The sequence below is a fragment of the Schistocerca piceifrons genome, chromosome 2 (assembly GCF_021461385.2).
Source record: "Schistocerca piceifrons isolate TAMUIC-IGC-003096 chromosome 2, iqSchPice1.1, whole genome shotgun sequence".
In the NCBI taxonomy this organism is placed as follows: domain Eukaryota; kingdom Metazoa; phylum Arthropoda; class Insecta; order Orthoptera; family Acrididae; genus Schistocerca; species Schistocerca piceifrons.
This window is the reverse complement of record NC_060139.1, coordinates 649,511,507-649,525,500: the sequence shown is the minus strand read 5'-3', so window position 1 is coordinate 649,525,500 and position 13,994 is coordinate 649,511,507. Positions and strand designations below refer to the sequence as shown.

General features: G+C 38.6%; 1 protein-coding gene across 1 annotated transcript in view; it reads left to right on the top strand.

Annotated features, from left to right (window-relative positions):
• LOC124775696 overlaps positions 1-13,994 on the top strand; it is a 52,647-nt gene that overhangs the window by 24,613 nt on the left and 14,040 nt on the right. Inside the window, exons 3-4 of the mRNA XM_047250524.1 lie at positions 3,780-3,927; positions 9,840-9,984. Coding sequence (XP_047106480.1) covers positions 3,780-3,927; positions 9,840-9,984 — 293 coding nt within the window. The remainder of the gene's footprint in view (positions 1-3,779; positions 3,928-9,839; positions 9,985-13,994) is intronic.

The window sequence follows — 13,994 nt, the reverse complement described above, 5'->3', positions numbered from 1 at the left end:
TTTTAGCTCTTGTTTCGTTCTAGGAAATTTAAAAAAGTCACAGGAGGTGAGACTGAGTGAGCAGGGCCGATGCAAAACTGTTGTCATTTTCGTTTTTATGCAGTATACAAGACAAACATCTATTTATGTTTTTGTCTCAGCTGAAGATTTCTTATCATATTTTCAGTATGTTTCGAACATCCTGTGTCACCCAGAGCTCTTCATTCACTTCATCTGTTGGATCATGGGCTCAAATCAGTGTCATATTGAAGAATTCCATTTTTATTTTCAGTGTGTATATCCTACTGTCCATGGCTTCAAAATTTGATAACACTAAATTGTATTCCCTGTATACTAAGAAACCAGTTCCAAGATTGGCTGTACCACTGCTACTGCAAAATATTGTGTATTCACCAGAATCCAAAAAGTGTAGGTTTCCTTCCACCTAATCCTCTTCAGTATTGCTGTTCATATCTGGTACTTTCTCAGTCAGTATTTCACATTTCTGAGTACTCCAGAATCATTAAGACTCTGTACATGTGGAAGATGTAGGGACGTTCCAGGGGGATTCTGATTTTTGCGAGGATGGTCATACTATTTCCAAGTATTACACTCGGAAGAGGTCCCTAACTGGATGAGAAAAAAGGAAAAAAGCAAAGATCATGTCACAGGATCAAGCACACATTGAGGGAGGAGGTTCACCATAAGTCGTCATGCCTCCCACCCACCCCTTTCTGAAAAATAAAACTTTGCTGTAAATGCATTTATATTTTTACACATATCAATTACCAAATTTATCAGCTAACTTCCAGATACTAAAAGCATGAAAACTGAATGTCTCAAAGATTGCAAGGAACTCCAGAAATTTCAAGCTGTGTTTAACACAGGATAGTTCTCAGGTGCACATCTCAGGATCTGCCCATCTGAATGAACTTGCACCCTGGCTGGCTGGAAACAACACTCCAGCCAGGAAAGGGCATACAAGCCCTACCTGCTGTCAACAAGAAATCAGACATGGATTGTAGATAAAAAAATGGAGTAGGTTGAGTAAGGTGAGACAGAAAGAGAAGTACCCTCCACTGAAAAAAAAAAAAACAAAAAAACTAACAGAAACACTGACTTCTCTGATTCTGGCAGAAATGACTGAAAGAAACAGTATTCCACCTCATATACACACGTGTGGCTATAGTCTCCAGACCTGTATAGTGCTAAGTGAAATACTGAGAATAATCAATGCACACACAAATTTTATATTATGTAATTTTTGTTGTTGCCAAAGTTGTGAGAGGTTTGTTGTTTTTATAGTTCTTACAGAGCGCTTTTATTGTTCTTAAATTGCGTATCACATGGTCTTCTCAAATTTCTGGGCGAATGCTTTTCAGAGGCTGAATTTCCCTGAAAGGTGATTACTTGGAAGTTATATTATGTGCAAAGTACTGATGTAAACAAATTATTATTATTTTTATCATTATCATGATTATTATTATTATTATTATTACTATATTACATTTTTAAATGAATTTTGTTATAAATCTTAGATATCTGTTTTACATTAAAGGTAGAGGGGAGGGGGAGGGGGTAGTGTGTGGAAAGTTACATTTCAGAGATGGGAGGGGCAGAGAGGGTAACAAACTGGCATTCAATGCTGAATTCGCATGTGGTCAGGACGTATCACTTTGCTGAAACTTTCCTAATGCTAGTTTTACTTTTGGTGATGTGTACCCCTAAAACTGACGTATTGTTTGCATGTAGTCTTCATACCTGGTCAAACAATTGGACTAATTTGACAGTACTTATTTTATTCAATAAGTGCCATAGAAGGAGTGCTTTCGAGGCTTTCCAGAAATCAAGGAATATGACACATATCAAGTCAGCACCATCGTCAGCCTCTCGGATTTTGTGAAACAAAAGAGCAAAAGGGTTTCACACCAGCAGTTACTGCAAACATGTTTATTCTTGAAGAGGAATTGTTTAATCTCTGAAAATGTAATATGCAATCACAGCAGCACAGTCACCTGCAGTTTCCCATCCTACATTGTTTAGGGCAAATACCATGACAGTTCCTTCGAAAAGGCCTCAGCAAATTTCCTTCACCATCCTTGTACCGATATTTTAATCTGTCTCTCATTCATCATCTATGGGACATAAACCCCAATCTTCCTTCCATCAGGATTAGGTGTTGATTTTATATTTGAAGTTACTTTGTGTGTGTTGTGTAAATAACGGAATACAAATGAGAAAGAAGAAAATTAATCATAATAAGTAAAATTTAGTCTGTGATAAATATGTGTTAAAGCTGATTGAGATTGCAACATTGATGTGCTAGCTGTAATTAAATGACTTAAAGCTAAATAAGTAAATAAGTGAAAAAATGATCCATACTGACATTCTCTACCAGCTTTCCCTCCTGCAGCTCCAAGTGTACTGCGTGTAAAGGGCATTTCACAATAGTAATTTAGTCCATTGGTGAATCGTTTAGTAACTAAATATGTCCAGACAAAATTATTTAACTGAGTGGTGGATAAATTGATTTAGTAAATACGATCACATTAAGTGGTCAGTAGATGGTCTAGTAGCTTTTCCCACACTGGAATGAGATTTTCACTCTGCAGCAGAGTGTGCACTGATATGAAACTTCCTGGCAGATTAAAACTGTGTGCCGGACCGAGACTTGAACTCGGGACCTTTGCCTTTCGTGAGCAAGTGCTCTACCAACTGAGCTACCCAAGCACGACTCACGCCCCGTCCCCACAGCTTTACTTCTGCCAGTACCTCGTCTCGTACCTTCCAAACTTTACAGAAGCTTTCCTGCGAACCTTGCAGAACTAGCACTCCTGGAAACATCCACCAGGTTGTGGCTAAGCCATGTCACCGCAATATCCTTTCTTTCAGGAGTGCTAGTTCTGCAAGGTTAGCAGGAGAGCTTCTGTAAAGTTTGGAAGAGGCACTGGCAGAAGTAAAGCTGTGGGGATGGGTCGTGAGTCGTGCTTGGGTAGCTCAGTTGGTAGAGCACTTGCACTTGCTCGCGAAAGGCAAAGGTCCCCAGTTTGAGTCTCGGTCCGGCACACAGTTTTAATCTGCCAGGAAGTTTCTTTACCCACACTGTCTCACCAGTAGAGAACCACTGGACATATCTGAATGCCGTTAGTTTAGTAGAGCTCATTAGAAAAGTATTTTAATTCTACTATCTCTTATCAGTGCTCTCTTTTGGTTGTGGGTCAACAAATTGAGATAAGACATATGTATTACTGTCTAAGTTCATCTGGAATGAAAAATGTCTCCAGAACAGTTGGCTTCCATAGTCATTATAGAGAATCATGGTAAAATATTGTGTGCAGTAGCAAAGAGGTACAACATTCCCTTAAATTTATTTAGTTATTTTGCAGACACAACTTCATTTGGATGAGTGTGAGTACACTGGATTAAAGTTCATACTTTTTCTAATAGAAGTAAGTAAAAGTATTATTTTATTTCTTCAATCGCAAGTTCTTTCAGAACTCGAGGCAAATCAACTTTGGCTTATACCTTTTCATGCCCTTTTTCTCTTCTTTTCATTTTAATTTCTCCTGAAAGATTTGCATTGCTTCAACATTTATTACTTCATTCCGTCCCTCTGAGAGAATCATCATGCAGTGCAAACTCCACAGAAGTCTGCATTTGACTAACAACTAATCAATGTCAGAATACACACTTGCCATTTATCATTTCAAGGAGCCACTGAACCACTTGACACTGGGCTAAATTACTGGCTTGGTATGAAACAGACACAAATGGACTGTATGGTATGTGTCATTTTGCAGCGGAGGGTCCAGAACGTGCGGCACTGCTGCGACAGCTATCTTCGCTGCGGGTTGATGCACCAGTCTTCCTGGCCATGCTGAACGACACACGTCGCCAGGTGCGCCTGCTGCAAGGTTCTACCACCGAGTCCGTCCTTCAGGCATACAGGTGCTTACAGCTGAATGTCCCATCCCACCATGTGCTCACTGCCAGTGCAGGCTAGAGGACATTCATTCATTCATTTCATACATACATACATACAAACATACTTACATAGAGTTCTGTAAATCCCATCATGAAGGGCAGTCTTCAGGAATGTGGAATGAGTCAAATTATACACTAACAGGAAGGTGTAACCACTGCCGGCTACTTCTGTAAAGTATACTAACAACAAATTATTACTAGTATTACTCAAACTTCTAACTATGGTCATGACTTGCAGATTACTTTATGTATGTATGTACATGAGGAGAAAAAGGGAAATTAAAAATAAAAAGCACAACAAAAATGCTTCCTCTATATTTCTCAGCTGCTAGTATTATGTAACATCAAACAAAGACAATACTCTACTGTTAAAGGGATAGATTCAACAATGGAAAATCCAAGATGGAATGTAACAATATTATGAAAAGGATAGTTGCGACTCACCAAATAACAAAGATGCTGAATCGGAGGGTTATGGGAAATATTGCAGGGAGAGTTCCCAGCTGCACAATTCAGAAAATCTGGTGTTGGTGGGAAGGATCCAGGTGGCATAGTCTGTGAAGCAATCATTGAAATGAAGAACATTGTGTCGGTCAGCCTGCTCAGCAATGGGTTGGTCCAGCTGTTTCTTGGCCACAATTTGTCAGTGGCCATTTATGTGAATAGACAGCTTGCTAGTTGCCATGCCCACATAGAATGATGCACAGTTGTTGCAGCTTAGCTTGTAGATAACATGACTGGTTTCACAGGTAGTCCTGCCTTTGATGGTGTAGGTGATGCTTGTGACCAGACCGGAGTAGGTGGTGGTGGGAGGATACAGGACAGGTCTTGTATCTAGGTCTGTTACAGGGATATGAGCCATTAGCTAAGACATTGGGAGCAGGAGTTGTGTAGGGATGGATGAGGATATTGTGTAGGTTTGGTGGGTTGCAGAATACCTCTGTGGGAGTTGTGGGAAGGATAGTGAGTAGGACATTCCTCATTTAAGGGCACAATGAGAGGTAGTCAAAACGCTGGCAGAGAATGTGATTTAGTTTGCTGCAATCATGGGTGGTTCTGAGTCATGAGGAGAATGCTCCTCTGTGGCCAGACAGCGGGACTTTGGGAGGTGGTGTGTGACTGGAGAGGTAGGGCAAGGATCTGTTTTTGTACAAGGTCAGGAGGGTAATTACAGTCTATCAAGGCCTCAGTGAGACCATTGGTTTATTATGAGAGGAGCTACAGACGTGACAGCCATGGGTTGCTAGGCTGTATGGAAGGGACTTCATGTGTGGAATGGATGGGAGCTGTCAAAGTGGAGGTATTTCTTGTGTTTGGTAGGTTTGATATGGTTGGAAGTAGTGGCATAACCATCTTTGAGGTGGAGGTCAACATCGAGGAAGGTGGCTTGTTGTGTTGAGTAGGACCAATCATGCAGATGTCATCAGTGAATCTGAACCAGGCGAGGGGTTTGGGATTCTGGGTGTTTAGGAAGGATTCCTCTAGATCGCCCATGAATAGGTTGGCATAGGATGATGCCATGCAAGTGCCCATAGCTGTACCCTGGATTTGTTTATAGGTAATGCATCCAAAGGAGAAGTAATTGTGGGTAAGGATATAGTTGGCCATGGCAATTGGAAAGGAGGTTGTAGATCTGGAATCTGTCGGGCATTGGCAATGGTAGTATTCAATAGTGGTGTCACTGTGGCAGGGTATGTAGGTGAATGACTCTTTGACTTTGTTTTTAAATATTTGGGGATGCTCAATTTCATCTGATACCCACTGTAAACCTATTAAAGACTTTTGCAGCAGTATATGAAACTCTAGAGAGGGATGTATGTTTTATGTGCAAATTATTTCTAGTTCTAATATTGTGGTTACAAACTGCTGAGTTCATCTTCAGTTCACTCATCTCCTATACCAAAAATAGCATTAAGGAGTATATGTATTGGCACGTAAGTGTAGGAATCCCTAAGGTACCTCAGAGGTCTTCTGCAAGATGATTAGTTATCAATAGAATAAATATTTCTCTCATAATAGCTGAAATTCTCCAGAAAATCCTCAAGCTGATCCCATCTCCATTTTATTATCTGTCTAGACATCAAGAAACTTCACACATTGAACATCATGCATTGTATGCCCATTGATATCTATTTCTGTGATGTGTAATGGAAAATCCAGAATGTAATGACAGTATTATGAAAAGGAAAGATTGCTTCTCACTGTATAGAGGAGATGTTGAGTCACAGACAGACACAATAAAAAGATGGGCATACATTGTGAGATTTTGGTCAAAAGGCTTGTTTCTAAAGTAGACTCCCTCACACACATTACCACTGTCTGTGGCCAGAGACAGTGGTGGCGTGTGTGTGTGGCAGTCTTTTTGTTGTGTCTGTCTGCAACTCAACATCTCCTCTATATGGTGAGTAGCAATCTTTATTTTTCATAACATTGTCTGTTATCTGCAAATCACTTTTATTTATGTGGAATTGCATAATACACACATTAGTTCTGTGAACACACATGACTGGTCACACATTGTTGTTTGCTCTAAAGATGTCAGTCATGTAACAAGCAGTATGTAGAATCTTCTTTGTCTACAGTTACAGCATTTTGATCTTCATGGGAGGCTGTGCAATAGGTTTTCATATATTGCAGGAAGAATTTGTTTTCAGTCTAACTGAAGAATGATTAATAGTTACTGTAATAAAAATATAAGCAAAAAATAAAAAGTAAAAATGGCAATCAGGTTCATTAGAAAGATTTTTTAACAGCACCATGTCAGCACATTTACTAGTCAGTCATGCACATCAAAAATAGTTTTGATAATTACTGCACAAACACCTCTCACCCCAACTATGAAATAATGTGTAGATTGAACTAACATTTGCCAAGAAAGAATAAACACAAAACTCAAAACAGTATTTTCCACCAAGGAATAAAACTGTACAGTAAATTAAAGATAATACTAAAAATAAACTTATTTTAAAAGTCTGATAGAAGTATGTGTTGAACAATATATAGTGTTGAACAATATGTAGGGTGGCACGTGGGATAGTGTACATTTTCATTTGGCCACCATGCTAAGATGTAGATGTGCTTGTGCCATCTACCACATCTAATCAGTCTTACAGAGTATGTCATTCAGTACAGTATGGAAGACTGGGCGGTGCTGGTGCATATTGAGACAGTGGAGTAGTTCTGTCATGTGCAGAGCTTTGCAGCTATCCAACATGCAGTGGGCCATGGAAGAGACTGCTGTTTCCATGTTCCAGACAGCACAATATTCAGGTGGATAAAACAGTGGCATGAGACAAATTCTGTAACCAATGTGAAGCTTAAAGGACCTAAAATGTCAGTTAGAAAGACCCTAATAAGTTCAAGCAGCTCTGCAACAAAGCTCATGGTGATCTATCCATCACCATTCCAAAAGATTACCAGTTACTTGCATTTCTTTGGAGAGGGTTGTGAAATAGGCTTTAAAGTTTCATCATTATAAGCTGGAAGTGACTAGGCAGTTAAAGCCAGGAGATAAAATGACTAAATGCAGTTTCTGCTCAACATTACTGGACAGAATCAACCAGGATGATATATTTTGTATACATTTTGTATCATGTGACATCTAGTTGTCAATAAACAAAACTTCCAACATGACTTGGACACAACTCTGCACAGTTTGTGCATGAAAAGGTCTAGAGTACCCCAAAGGTGTACTACTCGAAAGCCCATTGGAATCATTAGGCCATATTTTTGTGAAGACAACAACAGCCAGCCAGTTTTTGTCAATTTCGAGTGATATGCAACCATGATTAACAATTTATTTATTGCACAGCTACAATGATAATGTCATCCAAATGGATATGATTTCAACAAGAAGGGACTACACCCCATATGGTCAGTAATTTAATGCCTACACTGAGGCACCACTTTCCGCACAGAATACTCTCCGATGGCTGATGAGATAATCTTAACTTTCAGCCCCTGCATCATTTCAATGGGGACATTTTGAAGACAAAATTTTTCACAATGACTCCTCAATACTGATGAACAGAGAGCTGCTATCCGGGAAGAGATACAGACCATTCCTCAATAAATGATCGAGAATGTAATGAGGAGCTTCCACGAATATCTTTAGCAATGCATCATCAATCGTGAAAGCTATTTACAGTATGTTATGTACTTTTTAAGAAAAAATTTGTTAGGCTTTTTAGTAAAGGCAAAGTGTGTAGAACAGTTATCTATAAGATATGTTGGTATAAATATATGCTAAAGCTCACAATAACCAATTGAAAATGTTCTACTTTTTGTGGACCACCCTCTATTTCATACAACACACTTTTACATTATAAATAACTAAGGGGTAAAGGTAACAACTCACCAAATCGTAGATCAGTGTAGATGTTTCATGTCATCGACAGGCAAGTGAACAAGACACAAAGACAAATGAACAGCTACATTGTTACAGTTGAATGCATACTATCATGACTGCAGTTCTGCAGATAGACATGTTTGTGTTATTGAGGGTGATGGTGACAGAAGAGATCGTGTCAAACTTTGTACTGGCACTTAGCTTAATCCTCTCCAATAGCACCAAAAGGGATCCCAAGTTTAAAATGTGGCAGATATGTCACTAGAGTAGTACAAGCACTTAGTTTCTGTGAGACTATTGTGATGTGCAGAATTTACCCCATGTATCACATGATGAGAAATTTTTCGCCACCATCTGTCCATCCATTTCCAGCCATGTGCAGCTGGTGAAAGCTTCTTTAACTACCAATGTTTGAATGGACTACTTCAAGTCCAGAGCCATTGCATAAACATATGTCAGCAGCCTTGACAATGAGGCATGTGTTTTGTGATTACTGGTTCCTGGGCAACAATGCCCCTACTGTTTGATGGTTGACATCTAATGTTTCACCAAGTTACCTTGCAATAAGAGCACAGACTTTAGTCAAAGAATTACATCTTCTTATGGGTTGGAATAGTTCAGGTATTGTGCCATAAGTTTGTGATCATTATAGTGGTGTCCTGACAATGGCATCACTTCTAAATCAACAGAATTTCAACTAATTTGTCCAAAGGATGTCTCTTTTTTATGCTAGATAATATTTTAAATTCACAGAATCTCTGTATTAGGAGTTTTGGCGATGAATTTTATAATGTTTCATGAATGTGTACATTTGATGAAATATTGTGTTATAGAATCAAAAACAGTTCTTTAACAATACATCACAAACACATTATGGTAAGTGAGTAGTCTGTGTCCACACAACTTGCGCCATGTCAGAGTGATAAAGCGGTGTTAATTTTTTGTGGTCAGAGTGAATGAAACTGTCTGACATGCACAGCAGAACTTAGGTTCTGCATGGAGATAATTGTTTAAGTAAAGAGACAGTTTATGAAATCAGACATTGACCATAGTCATAGTAAAGCTTCTTAAACAACATACATTTGGTTTTCATTAGTTTTGCAGTTGCTGAAAATGATTAAAATGAGTTTACTTAATTGGTTCTTTAAGTTTTCAATATAATGAAAATTATGCTTGTTACATGTTTATTCACTAACTACCAACCATGGGCATTAAAAGAGCATAATATCATTATTAATATAAGCTTATGCTTAACATAAAAATTCATTGAGCAGATACTGTATACTTAACATTTAGACCAATAAGAGTATATTTTCCATGCCCCTTAAGCATATTCATTCATCTTGTGTCACTGGCCTGTTGTTTTAATAATATGAGAATGACAAAATATTCTGCTTTATGAAACCATAAGGAATTTTGTGATGTCTGTGAAAAATATAATGTTTGTATTAGTAACATGTGAGAAACATGTAATCTCTCATCACTTAATGTTTGCTCTTTTGTTTAATTTTGATTTTTCCCCCTCCAGGCCAGTGCTGAGGGACTTGGCACGCATTTTAATACTTCTGAATCGCCAAGAGAGTCAGATTCGGTACCCACCCAAAGACTGGGAGACACTGCTGTCATGGGGGGAGAGAGTTCTACGGAGATACAAGAAACAAAACCCTCACCAGGTAACAGAATTTCTGTTGTTGTTGGAATTCTATGTGAAAGGCGTAAACAAAGTACTCTCATTGTGTCCCTGTTTTGTAATTATCATTAGTTATTAATGATGGTCAACTTATATGTTTAATAATGAAAATTATGTATAATATACATGATGTAGTTAAGAAACATTTCAATTAGGGGGAAGGTCATTTCTTTTATGGAAGAAATGCTCTTATTCCAGGTGAATGATTTGCCAGGCTTTGTAAACCAATAATTAAATAAAAAAAAAATCAGAATGAGTGTGAACTAAGTCATTACCAGTTAGGTCCATAATTTCATTACTTAATCTTTATACAAGATGAGGCTTCAGCAGTAGACATTTCTTGTCCGCGTGTGGATTAACTCTCATTATTCAGGATGTTGTTTGGATCATTGTGGCTCTCCTGAGTGATCACCTGATCTGACACAGTGCATATCCTTTCACAGAGAGGTTGTCAAAAGAGGTGGCATGTCCACCATACCAAAAACTGTTAATGAAATGGAAGGGCAGACTCTACCTCTGCATACATATTCTGCGAACCACTGTATGGTACTTGGTAAAGGGTATGTCACACCTCTACTAGTCATTTCCTTTCGAGTTCCACTCACAAATAGTGATGGGAAAACGATTGTCTACAAGCTTCTGAACAAGCCCTAATTCCCTTTGTGGTCCTTATGCAAAATATACATTGACAGCAGAACAACAATCTACAATCAGTTTCAAATGCCGATTCTCTAAATTTTCTCAATAGTGTTCCTCAGAAAGAAACTCTTCTTCCCTTCAGGGATTCTCATTTGAGTTCCCAAAGCATCTCCATAATCCTTTCTTATTGATCAGACCTACTGGTAGCAAATCTAGCAGACTGCCTCTGAATTGCTTTGATGTCTTTCTTGAATATGACCTGGTGGGGATTCCAGACACTCGAGTAATACTTCAGAAGGGGTTGTACTAGTGCTCTATACATGGTCTCCTTTTCATGTTGTTGTTATTGTGGTCTTCAATCCTGAGACTGGTTTGATGCAGCTCTCCATGCTAATTTATCCTGTGCAAGCTTCTTTATCTCCCAGTACCTACTGCAACCTACATCCTTCTGAATCTGCTTAGTGTATTCATCTCTTGGTCTCCCTCTACGATTTTTACCCTCCACGCTGCCCTCCAATGCTAAATTTGTGATCCCTTGATGCCTCAGGTCATGTCCTACCAACCGATCCCTTCTTCTAGTCAAGTTGTGCCACAAACTTCTCTTCTCCCCAATCCTATTCAATACCTCCTCATTAGTTACGTGATCTACCCATCTAATCTTCAACATTCTTCTGTAGCACCACATTTCAAAAGCTTCTATTCTCTTCTTGTCCAAACTATTTATTGTCCATGTTTCACTTCCATACATGGCTACACTCCATACAAATACTTTCAGAAACGACTTCCTGACACTTAAATCTATACTCGATGTTAACAAATTTCTCTTCTTCAGAAACGCTTTCCTTGCCATTGCCAGTCTACATTTTATATCCTCTCTACTTTGACCATCATCAGTTATTTTGCTCCCCAAATAGCAAAACTCCTTTACTACTTTAAGTGCCTCATTTCCTAATCTAATTCCCTCAGCATCACGCGACTTAATTCGACTACATTCCATTATCCTTGTTTTGCTTTTGTTGATGTTCATATTATATCCTCCTTTCAAGACACTGTCCATTCCATTCAACTGCTCTTCCAAGTCCTTTGCTGTCTCGGCGAACCTCAAAGTTTTTATTTCTTCTCCTTGATTTTAATACTTACTCCAAATTTTCTTTTGTTTCCTTTACTGCTTGCTCAATATACAGATTGAATAACATCAGGGAGAGGCTACAACTATGTCTCACTCCCTTCCCAACCACTGCTTCCCTTTCATGTCCCTTGACTCTTTTAACTGCCATCTGGTTTCTGTACAAATTGCAAATAGCCTTTCGCTCCCTGTATTTTACCCCTGCCACCTTCAGAATTTGAAAGAGAGTATTCCAGTCAACATTGTCAAAAGCTTTCTCTAAGTCTACAAATGCTAGAAACGTAGGTTTGCCTTTCCTTAATCTTTCTTCTAAGATAAGTCGTAAGGTCAGTATTGCCCCACGTGTTCCAACATTTCTATGGAATCCAAACTGATCTTCCCCGAGGTCGACTTCTACCAGTTTTTCCATTCGTTTGTAAATAATTCGTGTTAGTATTTTGCAGCTGTGACTTATTAAACTGATAGTTCGGTAATTTTCACATCTGTCAACACCTGCCTTCTTTGGGATTGGAATTATTATATTCTTCTTTAAGTCTGAGGGTATTTCGCCTGTCTCGTACATCTTGCTCACCAGATGGTAGAGTTTTGTCAGGACTGGCTCTCCAAAGGCTATCAGTAGTTCTAATGGAATGTTCTCTACTCCTGGGGCCTTGTTTCGACTGAGGTCTTTTAGTGCTCTGTCAAACTCTTCACGCAGTATCTTATCACCCATTTCATCTTCATCTACATCCTCTTCCATTTCCATAATATTGTCCTCAAGTACATCACCCTTGTATAAACCCTCTATATACTCCTTCCACCTTTCTGCCTTCCCTTCTTTGCTTAGAACTGGGTTTCCATCTGAGCTCTTGATATTCATACAGGTGGTTTTCTTTTCTGCAAAGGTCTCTTTAATTTTCCTGTAGGTAGTATCTATCTTACCCCCAATGATATATGTTTCTACGTCCTTACATTTGTCCTCTAGCCATCCCTGCTTAGCCATTTTGCACTTTCTGTCAATCTCATTTTTGAGACGTTTGTATTCCCATTTGCCTGCTTCATTTACTGTGTTTTTATATTTTCTCCTTTCATCAATTAAATACAATATTTCTTCTGTTACCCAAGGATTTCTACTAGCCCTCGTCTTTTTACCTACTTGATCCTCTGCTGCCTTCACTACTTCATCCCTCAGAGCTACCCATTCGTCTTGTACTATATTTCTTTCCCCCATTCCTGTCAATTGTTCCCTTATGCTCTCCCTGAAACTCTGTATAACCTCTGGTTCCTTTTCATAAGAACAACATTTTTGTAAAATACTCGCAATAAAGCAAAGTTGATCATTCGCCTTCACAACTACAATCCTTACATGCTCATTCCATTGCATATTGCTCTGCAGTGTTGCGCCAAGATATTTAAGCAATGAGACTCTGTTAAGCAGCACATTACTAGTGCTGTATTTGAAAATATGGGATAGTTTGTCACAGTCATTTACATTATTTTACATAATTTACTTTTACAGCTAGCTGCCATTCATCACACCAACTAGAGATTCTAAGTCATCTTGTATCCTTGTACAGTCAGTCAACAATGATACCCTTTTGTACACCAAAGCATCAACAGCAAGCTTCCGTAGATTGTTGCTCACTGTGTCCATCAGAGCATTTATGTATGTAGAAAATAACAGCAGTCCTATCACTCTCTGCCAGAGCACTCCTGATGATACCCTTGTCCCTAATGAACACTCACCATCAAGGACAATGTACAGATTCATCAAGTCTTTGCAAATTCACATTCGGAGCACTTGCTGAGCTCCATAATAAATGTTCCCAAGCACTTAGAAAATACTGATGAATTTAACATTGCATACACTTACTATTACTATGAAAAATACAATGCCTTCTGCTTTTTAAAAAGTTATTAGAATTCAGGGTTTTGCAAAGTTTTGTTATGGAATTATGTCTCTTTTGCTATGTAGTTACGTATATTCTATAAGAATGGGAGCTTCCAAAGTACATCATATCTTAGGGTACCACAGACGGTTATAATTTGTAGTTTAAGAATCCAGATAAATTGCTAAATTATGCATGTAATGAGATGACCCATTGACATTTATGATATTGTTACATTTGTTCTCTGCAGCATTCATTAGGAGAGCGTTTACAGTGACTGTGAATAAACATACACTGGAGCAGAGCAATGTTCACAGGAATGGGAATTTATGAATGAAGGCACTAAGATTTTTCTCAAGT